Source organism: Chiloscyllium plagiosum, chromosome 3, assembly GCF_004010195.1.
Source record: "Chiloscyllium plagiosum isolate BGI_BamShark_2017 chromosome 3, ASM401019v2, whole genome shotgun sequence".
In the NCBI taxonomy this organism is placed as follows: domain Eukaryota; kingdom Metazoa; phylum Chordata; class Chondrichthyes; order Orectolobiformes; family Hemiscylliidae; genus Chiloscyllium; species Chiloscyllium plagiosum.
The window spans coordinates 95978859-95994510 of NC_057712.1; the positions used below are offsets into that span (position 1 = coordinate 95978859).

General features: G+C 40.0%; 1 protein-coding gene across 34 annotated transcripts in view; it reads left to right on the forward strand.

Annotated features, from left to right (window-relative positions):
• Positions 1-15652, forward strand: part of eya4 (EYA transcriptional coactivator and phosphatase 4) — a 554349-nt gene that overhangs the window by 512223 nt on the left and 26474 nt on the right. For all 34 annotated transcript variants that reach the window (XM_043686452.1, XM_043686599.1, XM_043686613.1 and 31 more), the window contains 4 exons: positions 6259-6317; positions 6403-6563; positions 8964-9078; positions 12419-12540. In XM_043686452.1, coding sequence (XP_043542387.1) covers positions 6259-6317; positions 6403-6563; positions 8964-9078; positions 12419-12540 — 457 coding nt within the window. The remainder of the gene's footprint in view (positions 1-6258; positions 6318-6402; positions 6564-8963; positions 9079-12418; positions 12541-15652) is intronic.

The following is a 15652-nucleotide window of genomic DNA, read 5'->3' on the forward strand; positions in this document are numbered from 1 at the left end:
TATAAAAGCGAAATATTGTGCATTCTGGAAGTCTGAAACAAACAGAAAGAAAGCTGGAGAAACTCCACAGGTCTGGCAGCATCTGTAGAGAGAGAAACTGTGTTAATGTTTCCAGTCCAGTTGACGTGACTGAAGACTCTGTTTCTCACTTTGCAGATGTTGCCAGACCTTGCTGAGTGCCTCCATTATTTCTATATTTGTTTGTATATTTGTACCCTGATGTTTGAATTTCCATGGGAATCTCCCACTCATCTGCTCTCATTTCAGTGGAAGAGCCACTTAAAGCCATCATGTTATTTACACTCCCCAATGCTTGGCTCTTCTATTGATGCAACAGAAAGAAATCTCACAGAAATTTAACACTCGTGATTCTCTTAGTTCCACCATATCCAATCCAGTGTTCCACCACGTTCTGTTCGACTGTTCCATGGGTATCAGCTGCCATTGTTTGTTTCCTTTTCTCAAAATGCATTATATGTACCAATTTCTTTATCCAATCCATGAACCTACACATGTCCTCTGCATTTTTTTTTTAAATGTACACTAGAGTTAGAGCAGGAACATTGTACCATTGATTCCCTGACATGTGCCTATATGGGGCATTGGAAGTGTGGAAATAGTCAATGTTTCCATTTTCATATCTGTGTCACATATTTTCCAGTAGAAAAGGAAGGTGTGACAGTTTGGAATTTTTTTTTCAAATTCGGTTTTGTATTTCATAACAAGGTATTCTTTCTTTTTTTTAATGTTCGATTAACATAACCGTTTGTCTTTCATTGCTGTTAAGATACTGACAGTAACCTCTGGTTGTTTTAGGTTTCTGTAGGTTCTGGTTTGACCTACATTGTTGGTCTTTTAATTGAAGGCTGCTTCAGTTGGAAGCCCTGCCCAGCCTGCTTTAGGCACAGACTTTTGGCTTCCTCACAGACCTTGACTGTGTTAAAGAAATCTCCGGTGGTGCATACTCCCAAAGTCCAGACAGTGAAACAAATTATGATATTGTTAAATGGTCACTGTTATTACAAATTACCAAATGAAGCTGTACTCCACTTTTATTGAAATAGTCTCTTACAAAAACAATATGACTTGTAGGCTGTTTCTAAGAGCTACCATGATGCACTTACAGAATTCCCTCAACTCAGGATTAGCAGGGTCTCTGTATACCCAACCTGACCTGAAATCCAACTCTCTCCATCAATCTATTCCTCCCCCTCTGTCAACTCTTACACATGTGTTATATGGTGTTCCAACTTAATACAGTAGATCCCTGCACCATAAAATTTTCAGTTGGGAAAGATACAAAAAGCGTCAATAGTCAGGTTTTATGTGGTTTCTGTGTTAATGAGGGAGCTGGAAATAACGTTAGCAGTATTGTTGAGTGTTACAATGAAACATTACTTTTGTTGTGTCACATTAGTGACATTTGCTCACATGATTTACGTTAATTTTGCTTATGGGGTTCAGCATTTGGAACAGTTTACCCTTTCTCCTTCATGTGTTTTTAATGATTTCTTCATTGACTATAATTTTGAACAAAAAAATTAAATAAGTCATTATTCATATATCTTATATATTCAGTTATTTGACACTGAGGACTATATTTGCTTAACCTCATCATATTTGGCTACTCGATACAGGAATGTTACTCTAATCTCTACTCATTTATATGTGGAGAACATTCATTGATTCAGCTGTGCTGAGGTCATTTTCATATGCAGTAAATTATTAGGTCCATATGAAAGATATACAGCTCTTAAGGTTTGAAGTCACACAGCAGCAGGCGTTTAGTTTGATTGAGAAATTAAAATGATTTGTTGATGGACCTTTTTGTTGGAGAACAGCCGTACACTGTTCCAAACCAATGCTGTTTTATTAGTCATGGCGGTGATGTTAGCACTCAACTTTTGCAAGCTTCTCATAACTATCCACCATCATTAATATTTTTAGTTTCTTTGCCCTCCCTCTCAAGGGGTTATTCATGGTACTCCAGTATATAAGATCCCATTAAATAACAACAGCAATGCAAATGAACAATGAAAATTCATCTTGACCTGGCAGGATGACTATTACATCCACATGACCACATAAATCATCTCCCGTTGTATAAAGTAATGCAGGTAGTTTACATTTTCTTTTTTTTTAAACATGGAGGGCAAAGAAAAGGAATCAATTGTAAGCTGTACAAAAAGAAATTCAAGATATTTTGAGACATTTCACTGCATTATAGAAGGTTATGTGAATGCAGGCTGATTAAAGTAGACTGGATGTTGCTTCTGTCAGATTCAGCCAATGAGCTAGAATCCATGTTTTCAGAGCATTGGAGAGTACAATATAGTTCTTAGCAATTCTGTTCTGACTGCATGTTGTGCAATTAACTATGCTATCAACTGCTTTAATGAAAATTTTAAACAAGTGTAGTACCACACACATCAAGTACATTATAAAATTGTTTTTTAGTAAAGTTGGGAATTAAATAATTATAATTTCATTTTGACCATATGCTTAAAAATGAATGTGAAGCAACTGGTGATTGTGATAAGTGAGTCAATGCTGCCACCTACTGATTTGAATATTGCTACATGACACAAACAATGAAAATCCAAATGTCCTAACAAATATTGCTTCATTTAACAATTTTGAATTTCTTAGTCATATTTGCTCTCATTTGAAATGGGGAAATTGACAAATGAATCACTTTAATTAACCAGTATTTTATCTATTATCAACAATAGAGATCATTGAAACTAAATTATCATTAAGGAAATAAGCTTACTGAACTGCTAGAGCAATTTCAACACCAGATTCAACAATGAAAGCAAAGCAAGTTTGATTAGTCAGTAACTATCATTGTGCAATTATAAATTCAGCATTTTTATACTTATTTTTGTTTCATCTTTCTTTAAAACTTTAACTTTAGATATCATTGACTGCAAAATTTCCCTCCATAGCAACAAACACCATTTCGTTGAGGGTGTCATTGCACACACATGGGAGCACCCACCAGAAATATTTAGAGTAGATGTATTGTGCCATCAGTCAGTCTGCAGTGTTGATTTAATGAAAGCACAGCCATTCTGGTTATCCTTGCATGATCAAGCAAATATCTGCAGCAGGATTCATAAACAATCTTGCTTTCCAGTGAATTAGCTACCCTGATCAGTAGCCATCAAACCCTAGAGTTGACCATATACCAATTCTAGCTATCCTCCAAAGTGCACAAAAAAGGTCAATATCTGAGTTGGTGGCTTTAAACGCGTAAGTGCCTGCTTTACCACTGTCTTCCTCCTCTTGATATTCCCGGCTGGGTGGCAGTTTTTGGATATCGAGAAGGAGACTGTCACAAGGGAGGACTTGTGATGAGGGATAAGGAGGAAGGAAGAGGTGCTTGCCTACAACATTTGCAACTTGACGATCGGAGGAGGGTCTGAGGTGGGAATGTGGTGGAGGAGGTAGAATTTGAAAAGGGATTTATGTACAAGGGAGCCATCAACTGCAATGAGCTCAGAAGTAGCCACTCCAATGATAACACCACTGCTGCTTCCATCAATGTATAAGTTTGGTCGAAGAACTGTACCCAACCAAATGAATGTTCCTGCCTCCAGCTATGTGCCACCAAGTTGTGCATTAGGGTCTTAAGTATTTTAATATATTCAGGTGATGTGGCTGTCATATTTGAATAAATGACAGCATGTACGAGCTGTGAGATGTTAGTATGAGACTTGCAGCAGTGCTAAGTGGTTGAAGTGAGATTGCAAATGTTGAATATAATTGTAATTGATAGACATTCTTGGCTTTAATTGTTGTGTGTGCCATGTCAAAATCACTCTTTGAGGAGCACAGAGCACCTGGCCAGCCTAATGCACCTCCCCTTTAAGAGCTGTGCGCTGGGTTTGAATAGCGCAAGCTTGCTTTACCTCTCATAGTTTGCACTTCCTGCTCTTACAGACAACCACTGAATGGCAGTTTAGCACCGGCTGCATAGTACAATCATTTAAATGGGCACGCAGCACAATGTTTGTGTGATACCTTTACTGCAAGCAGCACTCATGAATTCAGAACATAGAACATGGAACAGTACAGCACAATACAGGCCCTTTGGCCCACGATGTTATGCAAATCATTTATCTTAATCCAAGATGGACCTAACCTACATGCCCCTCAATTTACTGCCATCCATGTGCTTGTCCAACAGTCGCTTAAATGTCCCTAATGTCTCTGACTCTACTACCACCACTGGCAGTGCATTCCACGCACTCACCACTTTACACTTTGTGTAAAGAACTGAATTCTGACATCTCCCCTAAACCTTCCTCCAATCTCCTTAAAATTATGAACCCTCGTGACAGCCATTTCTACCCTGGGGAAAAGTCTCTGACTATCTACTGTATCTATGCCTCTCATTACCTTGTATGCCTCTATCAAGTCACCTCTCTTCCTTCTTCTCTCCAGTGTGAAAAGCCTGAGCTCACTCAAACTCTCTTCATAAGGCAAGCCCTCCAACGCAGGCAACGTCCTGGTAAATCTCCTCTGCTCCCTCCCTAAAGCATCCTTCCTGTAATGAGGTGACTAGAGCTGGACACAATATTTCAAATGTGGTCTAACCAGGGTTTTATAGAGCTGCAGCAAAACCTTGCGACTCTGAAACTCAATCCCTCTGTTAATGAAAGCCAAAACACCGTATGCCTTCTTAACAACCCTATCAACTTGGGTGGCAACTTTGAGGGATCTATGTACATGATCCCCAAGATGCCGCTGTTCCTCCACACTGTCACGAATCCTGTCTTTAACCCTGTATTCAGCATTCAAATTCGACCTTCCAAAATGAATCTCTTCACATTTATCCAGGTTGAACCCCATCTGCCACTCCTCAGCCAAGCTCTGCATCCTGTCACTGTCATGTTGTAGCCTGCAACAGCCCTTAACACTGTTTACAATACCGCCAACCTTTGTGTCATCGGCAAATTTACTAATCCACCCTTTCACTTCTTCATCCAGGTCACTTATATAAACTACAAGAGCAGAGGCCCAAGAATAGATCCCTGCAGTATAGCACTGATCACCAACCTCCAGGCTTTCCATCTACTATCACTCCCTGTCTTCTTTTGGCTAGCCAAATCTGTATCCAGACAGCCAAATTTCCCTGTATCCCAAACCTCCCAATTTTCTAAATGAGCCTACCATGGGGAACCTTATCAAATGCCTTACTGAAATCCATGTACACAACATCCACTGCTTGACCTTCATCAACTTGTCTTGTCACATCCTCAATAAGGCTCCCCCTCACAAAGCCATGCTGACCCTCTTTAATCAAAGTTGAGAGTGTGGTGCTGGAAAAACACAGCAGGTCTGGCAGCATCTGAGGAGCAGGAGAATCGACATTTCGGGCTGAGCGATAACTGGGAGTGGGGGTGGGGTTGGGGGCAAGGTAGCTGGGAATGCGATAGGTAGATGAATGTGGGGGAGAAGGTGATGGGAGGAGGGTGGAGCGGATAGCTGGGAAAGATGATGGACAGGTCAAGAGGGCGGTGCCAAGTTGGAGGCTTGGGACTGGGATAAGGTGGGGGGAGGGGAAGTGAGGAAACTGGTGAAATCCACATTAATCCCATCTGGTTGCAGATGGAAGATGAGGCATTCTTCCTGTAGGCGCTGGGTGGTAAGGGTTTGGCAATGGAAGAGGCCCAGCACTTTCATGTCCCTGGCAGAGTGGGAGGGGAACACTTCAACTCCCCTCCACCTACTCCCATGCCTCATTCTTGATGAAGGGCTTATGCCTGAAATGTCAATTCTCCTGCTTCTCAGATGCTGCCTGACCTACTGTGTCTTTCTAGCACCACACTCTCGACTCTGGTCTTTAATCAAACAATGTTTTTCTATATAGTCATAAATCCTATCTCTCAGCATTTTTTCCAATACCTTGCTTACCACAGACGTAAGACTGACTGGTCTGTAATTCCCAGGGATTTCCCCATTCACTTTCTTGAACAGAGTAACAACATTCGCCTCCCTTGAATCAGCTGATACTATTCCCATGGAGAGTGAGGAACATCTTACTTGTATTTACTAAATATATCACATTACAAAAGTTCATCATTTAATAATTCTTGATCAAGCATTTTACACAAATGACTGTTCCACAGTCTCTTTGAAAACAAAGAGATTAAGATTTACTCAACATTAACTGCACTTAAAATTGTAATTTAATTTTTCAATAATGGAGAAGTAATTTTGCATTTTGGTAATTTCATTATCTTTTAACAGGAATGTGATCAAGTACATATAGATGATGTCTCCTCTGATGACAATGGACAGGATTTAAGGTAACAATTTTGTCCTACAACAAATTAATAAGGCAAGAGAAAGGATGTTAAAATGATAAACATATGTTGGTTGCTCTATTTGCAGTACCTACAGCTTTGCAACAGATGGTTTTCACGCAGCTGCCACCAGCGCAAACCTCTGCTTAGCAACTGGTGTGCGGGGAGGTGTTGATTGGATGAGAAAACTAGCCTTCCGTTATAGGCGTGTAAAAGAATTATATAACACCTACAAAAACAATATAGGAGGTGAGTCAGATTTTCTTTTCTATGATCAATTATGGGTTGCTCACGGCTCCTTGAACAGCAATTGAATGATCTGCTACTTTCTGAATGAACATCATTCACTCATCCAGTTTGGTGCCATTAAAAGGAAACTCTCACTCGTGGCCAACTTGTCAACCTGTCCCAAACCCTTGTCACTCAAAACATTCTACAGTCAAAATTCCACTATACTTAGCACACTGGCTAACAAACCTATGCAAAATTCAAATCTATGCTCTGTTAATGAAGATCTTTCTGTTTAGAACAAACTGCAGGAAGAACGTTTGTCTATCTAAGTGAAATTTAAAGGAATAGGGATAATTTATGGGATTTGTCAAAATTAGAGACAAAGTTCAGCAAAGAGTTATAGTGTTAAAAAGTAGCTGAAACCGTAAGGACACTTTGTTGAAGCTGATGGGGCAAAGCATTTTAAAAGGTAGCCAGCTCTTTTAGCATAATGGTTCATCTTCCCTTTCAATCATGTGATTTGAGATGAATAAGTCTTGCACTGATGAACATTTGACCACAAATAAGCTACGTTAAATAGTTGAAAGCAGCATTGTTCATTTTTCTAAATTAACAATAGATTGATGATGTTAATAATAATAATAATGATTTACAAAATACTGAAAGAGATAGGCAGAGTAGATACAAATAAGATGTGTCCATGGTTGAAAAGTGTCAAACTGGTGCCATAATTTAAAAATAAGGGGAATGCCATTGCATCTGAGATGAGGAGAATGTGTTATACTCAGAGGGTTGTGAACATTTGGAATTTTCTACCACCGAGGGCTGTGGAAGCTCAGTTTTTGAGTATGTTTAATACAGCGATTAAAATATTCCTGATTACCAATAACATACAGGGTTAAGGGATGGAGGGGATAAAAAATCGTTGAAATATTCAATCAGCCATGATTATATTAAATGGCAGGGCTGAATGGGTTACTCCTGTTCCTGTGATTGGTGAATGACGAGCACAGCCTCTTGCTACATGGCTCAAACTATAGGCAACTTTATTTTCAGTTCTTCACTTACTTACACAGCACTCGTCCTAAAAAGAGTTGAAGCAAGTTGTAGGACTTGTGTTGGGAGAGGGGATAATGAGGACACTTTTGTACTCCACTTAAATCATTTCCTTGTATGGCAGGAATATCACTCATTCAGGTTGGGAGTTGCAGATTCTACATTTTGGATTCTTTTCCACTGAAAGAGAGGGGAAGGGTATTTTGGTGCTAACGATGACAAGGGGAAACAATAAAAGCAACAAATGCTCCCCTTTCATATCATTTTCACCATTCATGCTGCACTGCATTGCTATGATATAATTCACATCAAATATGGAACCAACTGCACAAAATATTTATCCAGGTTTCTGGCATACTCCACAATTGTTATGGACATTTGAGGAATTGAATGTTCCAAAGGTATAGTTGGCTTGAGGCAGAGATTTTACAGAGGTGAGCTAACTCTACCCCAATACCCCCAATTATATTATCACCCTCTTAATGTGATCATTCACCATTCACACAATGTAGCATCAGTAACTCATCGGAATTATAAACAAAAGCAGAAAATGATCATTGTTTTTGAAAAATGACTTTAAATTTCTACTACATTATAGAATAGAGTATTCTAAAAAAGTTTTAGCTGAACTTTAGGTCCCTTAAACTGGTCAAATTAACCCAGGTATCAAGCTTCCAAGTTCATTAGAAAATGAAAGGAGAGAAAATCATTGTTACCATGTGGATGATTTTCACATATGTTCTCCTAGATCTCATTGCTGGTGCTGACCTGGAAAATAAAGACTCTCAGAGTATTAAACAAATATGCCGTGGCTTGTAACTGCCCCTATGTCTCTGCTGTTGAGATGTCCCACACTTATCTGTGTTGTCATGATTTGAAGATGCCGGTGTTGGACTAGGGTGTACAAAGTTAAAAATCACACAACACCAGGTTATAGTCCAACAGGTTTAATTGGAAGCACACTAGCTTTCGGAGCGACACTCCTTCATCAGGTGATAGTGGAAGGCTCGATCGTAACACAGAATTTATAGCAAAAATTTACAGTGTGATGTAATTTCAGTTACATCACACTGTAAATTTTTGCTATAAATTCTGTGTTACGATCGAGCCCTCCCACCTGATTAAGGAGCGTCGCTCCGAAAGCTAGTGTGCTTCCAATTAAACCTGTTGGACTATAACATGAGTGTTGTGTGATTTTTAACTTTATCTGTCTTGTGTAATTCTCACATATACTGTCTGTAACTAGCCTGTGACATCTGTCACCCAAATACACCCAGATCAAACTTTCTGCTGTCCTCGACTTTTCCTTCTAGAAGAGATCTCACTGTATTTCTAAGTGTATTTTCTTGCATTGTATTTTAGGGCTTCTTGGTCCAGCAAAAAGAGATGCTTGGCTTCAGTTAAGGGCTGAGGTTGAGGCTCTGACAGACTCGTGGCTGTCAAATGCACTTAAGTCATTGTCAATCATCAGCTCCAGGTAAGATTTACTGTTTAATAACTCATCAGCAATACTGTTTAAATCAGGACAATCTGACACAAAGGTTTATTAAAGTGTAAGTGTCACTCATTCCTGAAGCTTCAAGAACACAGTCACATCATTGCTTCGTGTTCAGGGCAAAATAATGATTTACACTGTCAATCATCGTTTTACCCATGAAAATGAGTAACAGCATTCTCACATTTTCAACATGTTCCAATAAATTACGTGTGAATTGCATTGAGGTCATTAATTGCCTGGATGAAGATCAAGAGGGAGACTAATGAGAGAAGCAATGTACTAGTGTTATTATTGTTAGACTGTTAGTCCAGAGACCCAGGTCATGTTCTGGGGTCTTGGGTTCCAATTCCACCAATGGCAGATGGTGGAATTTAAATTCAATTAAAAATCCGGAATTAAGAGTCGAGTGATGATCATGAAGCCATTGTCAATTGTTGGGAAAACCCACCTGGTTCACTCATGTCCAGGAATCTGCCATCCTTACCTAGTCTACATTTGACTCCAGACCCACAGCAATGTGGTTAACTCTTAACTGCCCTCTGGCCATTAGGGATGGGCAATAAATGCTGGCCTAGCCAGTGATGCTGTCATTCCCATTAATGAATATAAATTTAAAAGTAGGTTTAATATAAAAACATAATTTATATATTTTTAACTTTTTTTTTATTTTTACTTTATTTTATATTTATATATACATATATTTAATATTTTATGATTTTAATTTTAAAAATTCCCATATGATAGGATATTGGAGGCATTAGTTACATAACTATAATGCAAGCAGATCAGGCAAGGAAGATTGCTAGCCATAATCAACTAAGGTCAAACATGAAAGATCATACATCCATACTAACGGAGGAAAAAGAATCCTAGAAAATAACATGTATGTAACAAAGATGGTCCACGTTTCCTTTCAGTTAAATTAATAGTCAGCCAAACAGACTGTGCCTCTGTTATGGGATGCAATCCTCCTGATCATCCCTGGGTAGATTTTCATCGTTATTTCTTGGATATAATTGTCTTTGAGAAGCTAGTGGTAGAACATAGAACAGTACAGCACAGAACAGGCCCTTCAGCCCACGATGTTGTGCCAACCACTGATCCTCATGTATGCACCCTCAAAGTTCTGTGACCATATGCAAGTCCAGTAGTCTCTTAAGTGTCCCCAATGACCTTGCTTCCACAATTGCTGCTGGCAACGCATTCCATGCTCTCACAACTCTCTGTGTAAAGAACCCACCTCTGACATCCCCTCTATACTTGCCTCCAACCAGCTTAAAACTATGACCCCTCATGTCAGTCATTTCTGCCCTGGGAAATAGTCTCTGGCTATCGACTCTATCTATGCCTCTCATTATCTTGTATACCCAATTAGGTCCCGTCTCCTCCTCCTTTTCTCCAATGAAGAAAGTCCGAGCTCAGTCAACCTCTCTTCATAAGATAAGCCCTCCAGTCCAGGCAGCATCCTGGTAAACCTCCTCTGAACCCTCTCCAAAGCATCCACATCTTTCTTATAATAGGGCGACCAGAACTGGACGCAGTATTCCAAGTGCGGTCTAACCAAAGTTTTACCCAGTGTCATTAGGATTTAGAGATGCCGGTGTTGGACTGGGGTGTACAAAGTTAAAAATCACACAACACCAGGTTATAGTCCAACAGGTTTAATTGGAAGCACACTAGCTTTCGGAGTGTCGCTACCACCTGAAGCGTCGTCCCACTACCAGCTGATGAAGGAGCGTCGCTCCGAAAGCTAGTGTGCTTCCAATTGAACCTGTTGGACTATAACCTGGTGTTGTGTGATTTTTAACTTAGTGTCATTAGGGACAGTGTTGTTCTAAATTAGGATGTTATGTGATTTGGAAGGGAATCTTGCAGCTGATGGGGTTGCCATACATCTGCTGACTTCATTCTTGAGTGGTGGGTTTGGAAGGTGCTATCAAAGGATCCTTAGTGAGTTGCTACATTGGTGAGATGTTACACACTGCTGCCGTTCATTGTAGTTATGCAACAAAACACACTAGCTATTCTGCAAAATGAATGGCCTGTTCATTTGTTTCTTGAGGGTGTGGTTGGCTGAGGAAGGAATGTGTTTCAGGTATCAGGAGCACACTCTATTCTTCTGAGAGAATACCGTAGGACCTTAAACAATTTATAATTTTTTTAATGGGATGTGGGTGCCACTAGATAGGCAAGTGATTATTGTCCATTGCTACTGCACTGGAGATGGTAATGGTGAGCTGCCTTCATGAACCATTGCAGAGAAAACAGATAGAATGTCTATTCAACATCACATACAAAAGACAGCACCTCTAATAATGTAGCACTCCTCCAGTATTTCACTGGAGTGTCACTTCATATTGTAAGCTCAAAGCCATAACCTCCTGATGCAGAGTAATGAATGCTTCCATTTGGCAAACCAGCTCTGTTATGATTTTGGTAAGATATTGTTATGTTTGTAACATCTTTAATTCCATTCCGTTGAGCCAACACAACTAAAAGTCCAGTCCTGACTGAAGTTCACATACTAAGTGGTGAAGTTTTAATGCAAATTGATCACATGAAACTGAAATAATTCTGTTTCTCACTATGGATTTCCAATTAGTGGAAGACCAAGCTATTTTCTTTTACACCTTGGAAATTATATTACTGATTTTCCATCCATAATGTATGCAGCTCTGTCATGAGTCAATCAGATTTGAAACACTTGAAGCCCACAGACAGAGAGCAGATACTTGACAGAAGTATGAATCAGGTGGTGCAAGAACTGCAACTTGCATGAGATCTTTTCTCTATACAAATTGGTATTTACAGGTCAATGGAAAAGGCTTGAAGTTAACTACATTTAGGCCAGAAGAATAACTTTAAAAAATACCATGGTCCTACAAATAATAAATTAAAATAGTAGCAGATTTATCTGTTATTTTTGGTGGCCTTGGTTGAGGGAGAAATGTTTGCTCAGAAGCTGAGAAATCTGCCATGTTACCTCAAAAAGTACTGTAGATATTTTACATCAACCCAAACAACTAAAGGCAGATTGCAGATACAAATGGGTCGAGTGGCTGCCTCCCACCCTGTAACGATGATGTAATTCTGAGTCTAAGTCTAAAGTTTCATTCAAATAATGATTGCTTCAACAATACAGCATTTCGTTAGAACTGCATTGAAGTGTAACAACGTATTGTGTGCTCAACTGAGACCTGAACCTAAAAGCAACTCTGCCAAGTGAGACAAACTGACAGTTAATATCATCAACAATTAATACTCTTTCATGTGACAAGGAAGATTACTCATTTTGTTTTTGTCTCTTTGTGTGTTGCAGGAGTAACTGTGTTAATGTTTTGGTAACTACGACGCAACTTGTGCCAGCACTTGCCAAAGTCCTATTGTATAGCTTAGGTGGTGTTTTCCCTATTGAAAATATATACAGTGCAACCAAAATAGGTAAGGATCTATCAGAGTATCTTGTAATATTATAATCACTGAACTATATTTGAGATTAAGGCATGTAATTGAACATAATGATATATTTTGGTTACCACAACCGACATTTATTTGGTCAGTATCTAGACATGAATACCCTATCCATAGAGCAATTAATAATTTAGTAAAGACTTCTTAATATTGTGTTTAGTTTAATTTTATTCTAAATGCATCAGAATGGTTATGTCAACTATAAGTAGCTCTCTGTAAATCGATGAGCGCATTCCTCCAATGAAAGTTCAGGGGAATGGGTGGTAGTGAACTCCATTAAAGTAGAGGGGTGTTATCTTCCTTAAACAGAATAACCAATTCCCAAGATACATTGGAGGCATCGTGGGAACCCATGAGAAGGCAGAGTAGGACAGGCAGCAAATATGCCATTAACCAATCACCTTTTGATTGCCAGTACCACACTAAACCTTTATCCAAAATAATTATTGCTGCCATGATGTTCACCACTAAGCTGCCATACTCTTTCCAAGCATGGGCCCTCAAGTTCATTCAGGAACTCAGGCCACCCAGTGCATAAGACACTGCACTAAAGAAATCCTGATAGAATTCATTGTTCAGTGAACAATGCACAAGGACATGCATGAAACAGCATCAGGCTTACCTAATAATCAGGTGTTAACCTGCTGAAGCTGCAACCCAGGACTACTCACATGCCAAACAGCAGAAGCAGCATTCAAAAGATAGAGGTAGATAGACAAGTAAGTGATCCCACAATCAACAGATCAGATCTCAGTTCTGCTGTCCTGCCACATCCAGTCATGAATGATGTTTAATGGTTAAAATTCTAAATGGAAGTGGAGGCTCCACAAATATCCCCATCCTCACTGATGGGGCAGTCCAGCACATAAGAAACATTTACCACCAGCGCCAGCCAGAACTGCTAAATCAATAATCCATTTTTACATCCTCTAGAAGTCCCAGGCATCCCAGATGCTACTCTTTAACCAATTTGATTTAGTCCATCTGCTATTGAAAAATAGCTGGAGGCTGTGGATGCTGCAAAGACAATGAGCCCTGAAAACATTCCAGCAATAAATTGAAGACTTGTGCTCCAGAGCCAACCATACCCCTTGCCAATCCATTTCAGCTACAGTAACTGACATCTATCCAGCAATGTGAAATAGTTTCTAGGTATGTTGTGTCCACAAATCCACCTAATCAAATAATCAACCTACTCTTGACCATCGATGAAGTGACAGGATGTGTCATCAGCAGTGCCATCAAACAGTGCTTACTCAATGATACTTATTCAATGATTCTCAGCTTGGGTTCCGCTTGAAGCAGTCAGCGTCTGGTCTCATTGCAACTTTAATCTAAACAGCTGAGCTCCAGGGTTGAGCTGAGAGTGTCTGCACTTGACAACACTTGACTGAGTCTGATATGAAGGATGCCCTAGCAAATCTAGAATCAGGGGAAAGACATTTAGAGTCAAACTTGGTACTAAGGAAGATAGTTGTTGGAGGTCAGTCATCTCAGCTCCAGGACATCGCCCCTGCAGGAATTCCTCAGGATAGTGTCCTAGGCCTATCTTCTGCTGCTCCCTGAATAACCTGTCCCCTATCATAAGGTCAAGAGTGAATTAGAGGTTTCCATTGACAAGAAACTAGCTGGACCAGCTATAAAAATACTGTGGATCTAAGACCTATTCAGATGCTCGGGATTCTGTGGCAAGTAACTCACCTCTTGATTCCTTAAAGCCTGCCCAGAAGGCACAAAATGAGATGGAATACATTCCAGTTGCCCGGACATGACCAGCACCAACAATTTCAGCAAGTTCAGACATCATTCAGAACAAAGCAATCAGCTTGATTGGCACCCCATCCACCACCTCTAACATTTACTCTTTACATCACAGTGACAGCAGTGTATACTACCTATAAAATGCACTGCAGCAATTCACTGAGGGTCCTTCCAAACCTGTAACCTCCACCACCTGGAAGGACATACTACCATTATACCCTTCCGAGCCACACCAACTTGTCTTGGAGCTATATTGCCATTCCTTCACTATCACTCGGTCAAAATCCTCAAACAGGACTGCAGTGGTTCAAGAAAGCAGCACGAACCATCTCCTCAAGAGAAACTAGGGATCGGCAATAAATGCTGGTCACGTCCTTGAAAAAAATAAGCTTTTTTTTTTCAGATATTAGGTTAGATTAACTACAGTATGGAAACACTCCCTTCAGCCCAACAAGTCCACACCAACCCTCCAAAGAGTAACCCACCCATATCCATTCCCCATATTTATCCCTGACTAATGCACCTAACACTATGGGCAATTTAGCTTGGCCAATTCACCTGACCTCACGTTTTTGGACTGTGGGAGGAAACCTGAGAACCCAAAGGAACCCCACGCAGACATAGGGAGAATGTGCAAACTCCACACATACAGTCACCCAAGATGGGAATTGAACCTGAGTCCCTGACGCTATGAGGCAGCAGTGCTAACCACTGAGCCACCGTGTTGCCCTTATTGACTGTATTTGAAAATTGTTATTTATTAAAATTACTTGAATGGGGCTCGTTTTAAAGCAGAAATAATTATGCCCAGTTGCATTATTTACAGTTAGTATTTTGTTAAAGAAGGGCTGTTTGCCACTAATTAGTATTCATTTCAAACCCACTGACTCCTACAGCTATCTCAACTTTCTCACACCCTGCTTCCTATAAAGACTCCATTTCATGCTCCCAGTTACCCCTTTAATGTTGCAACTATTCCAATTATACTACCATCCTATCTGATTCATTTCCCACATACCCGCCCTCATCCCTTCTCCTCTTTCCCAGAGTTAAGGATAATTCCACTTGTTCCCACCACCAACCTTCATATTAAAAGGATCATCCTCCACCATTTTTGCCACCTCCAGCAAGATACCATCACTAAACACATCTTCTCCTCCCGTCTAAACATTCCACAGGGACCATTCCCTCCATGATACCCTGAGCCACTCTTGGAGTTATAGAGTCATACAGATGTACAACATGGAAACAGATCCTTCGGTCCAACCTGTCCATGCCAATCAGATATCCCAACCCAATCTAGTCCCACCTGCCAGCACCA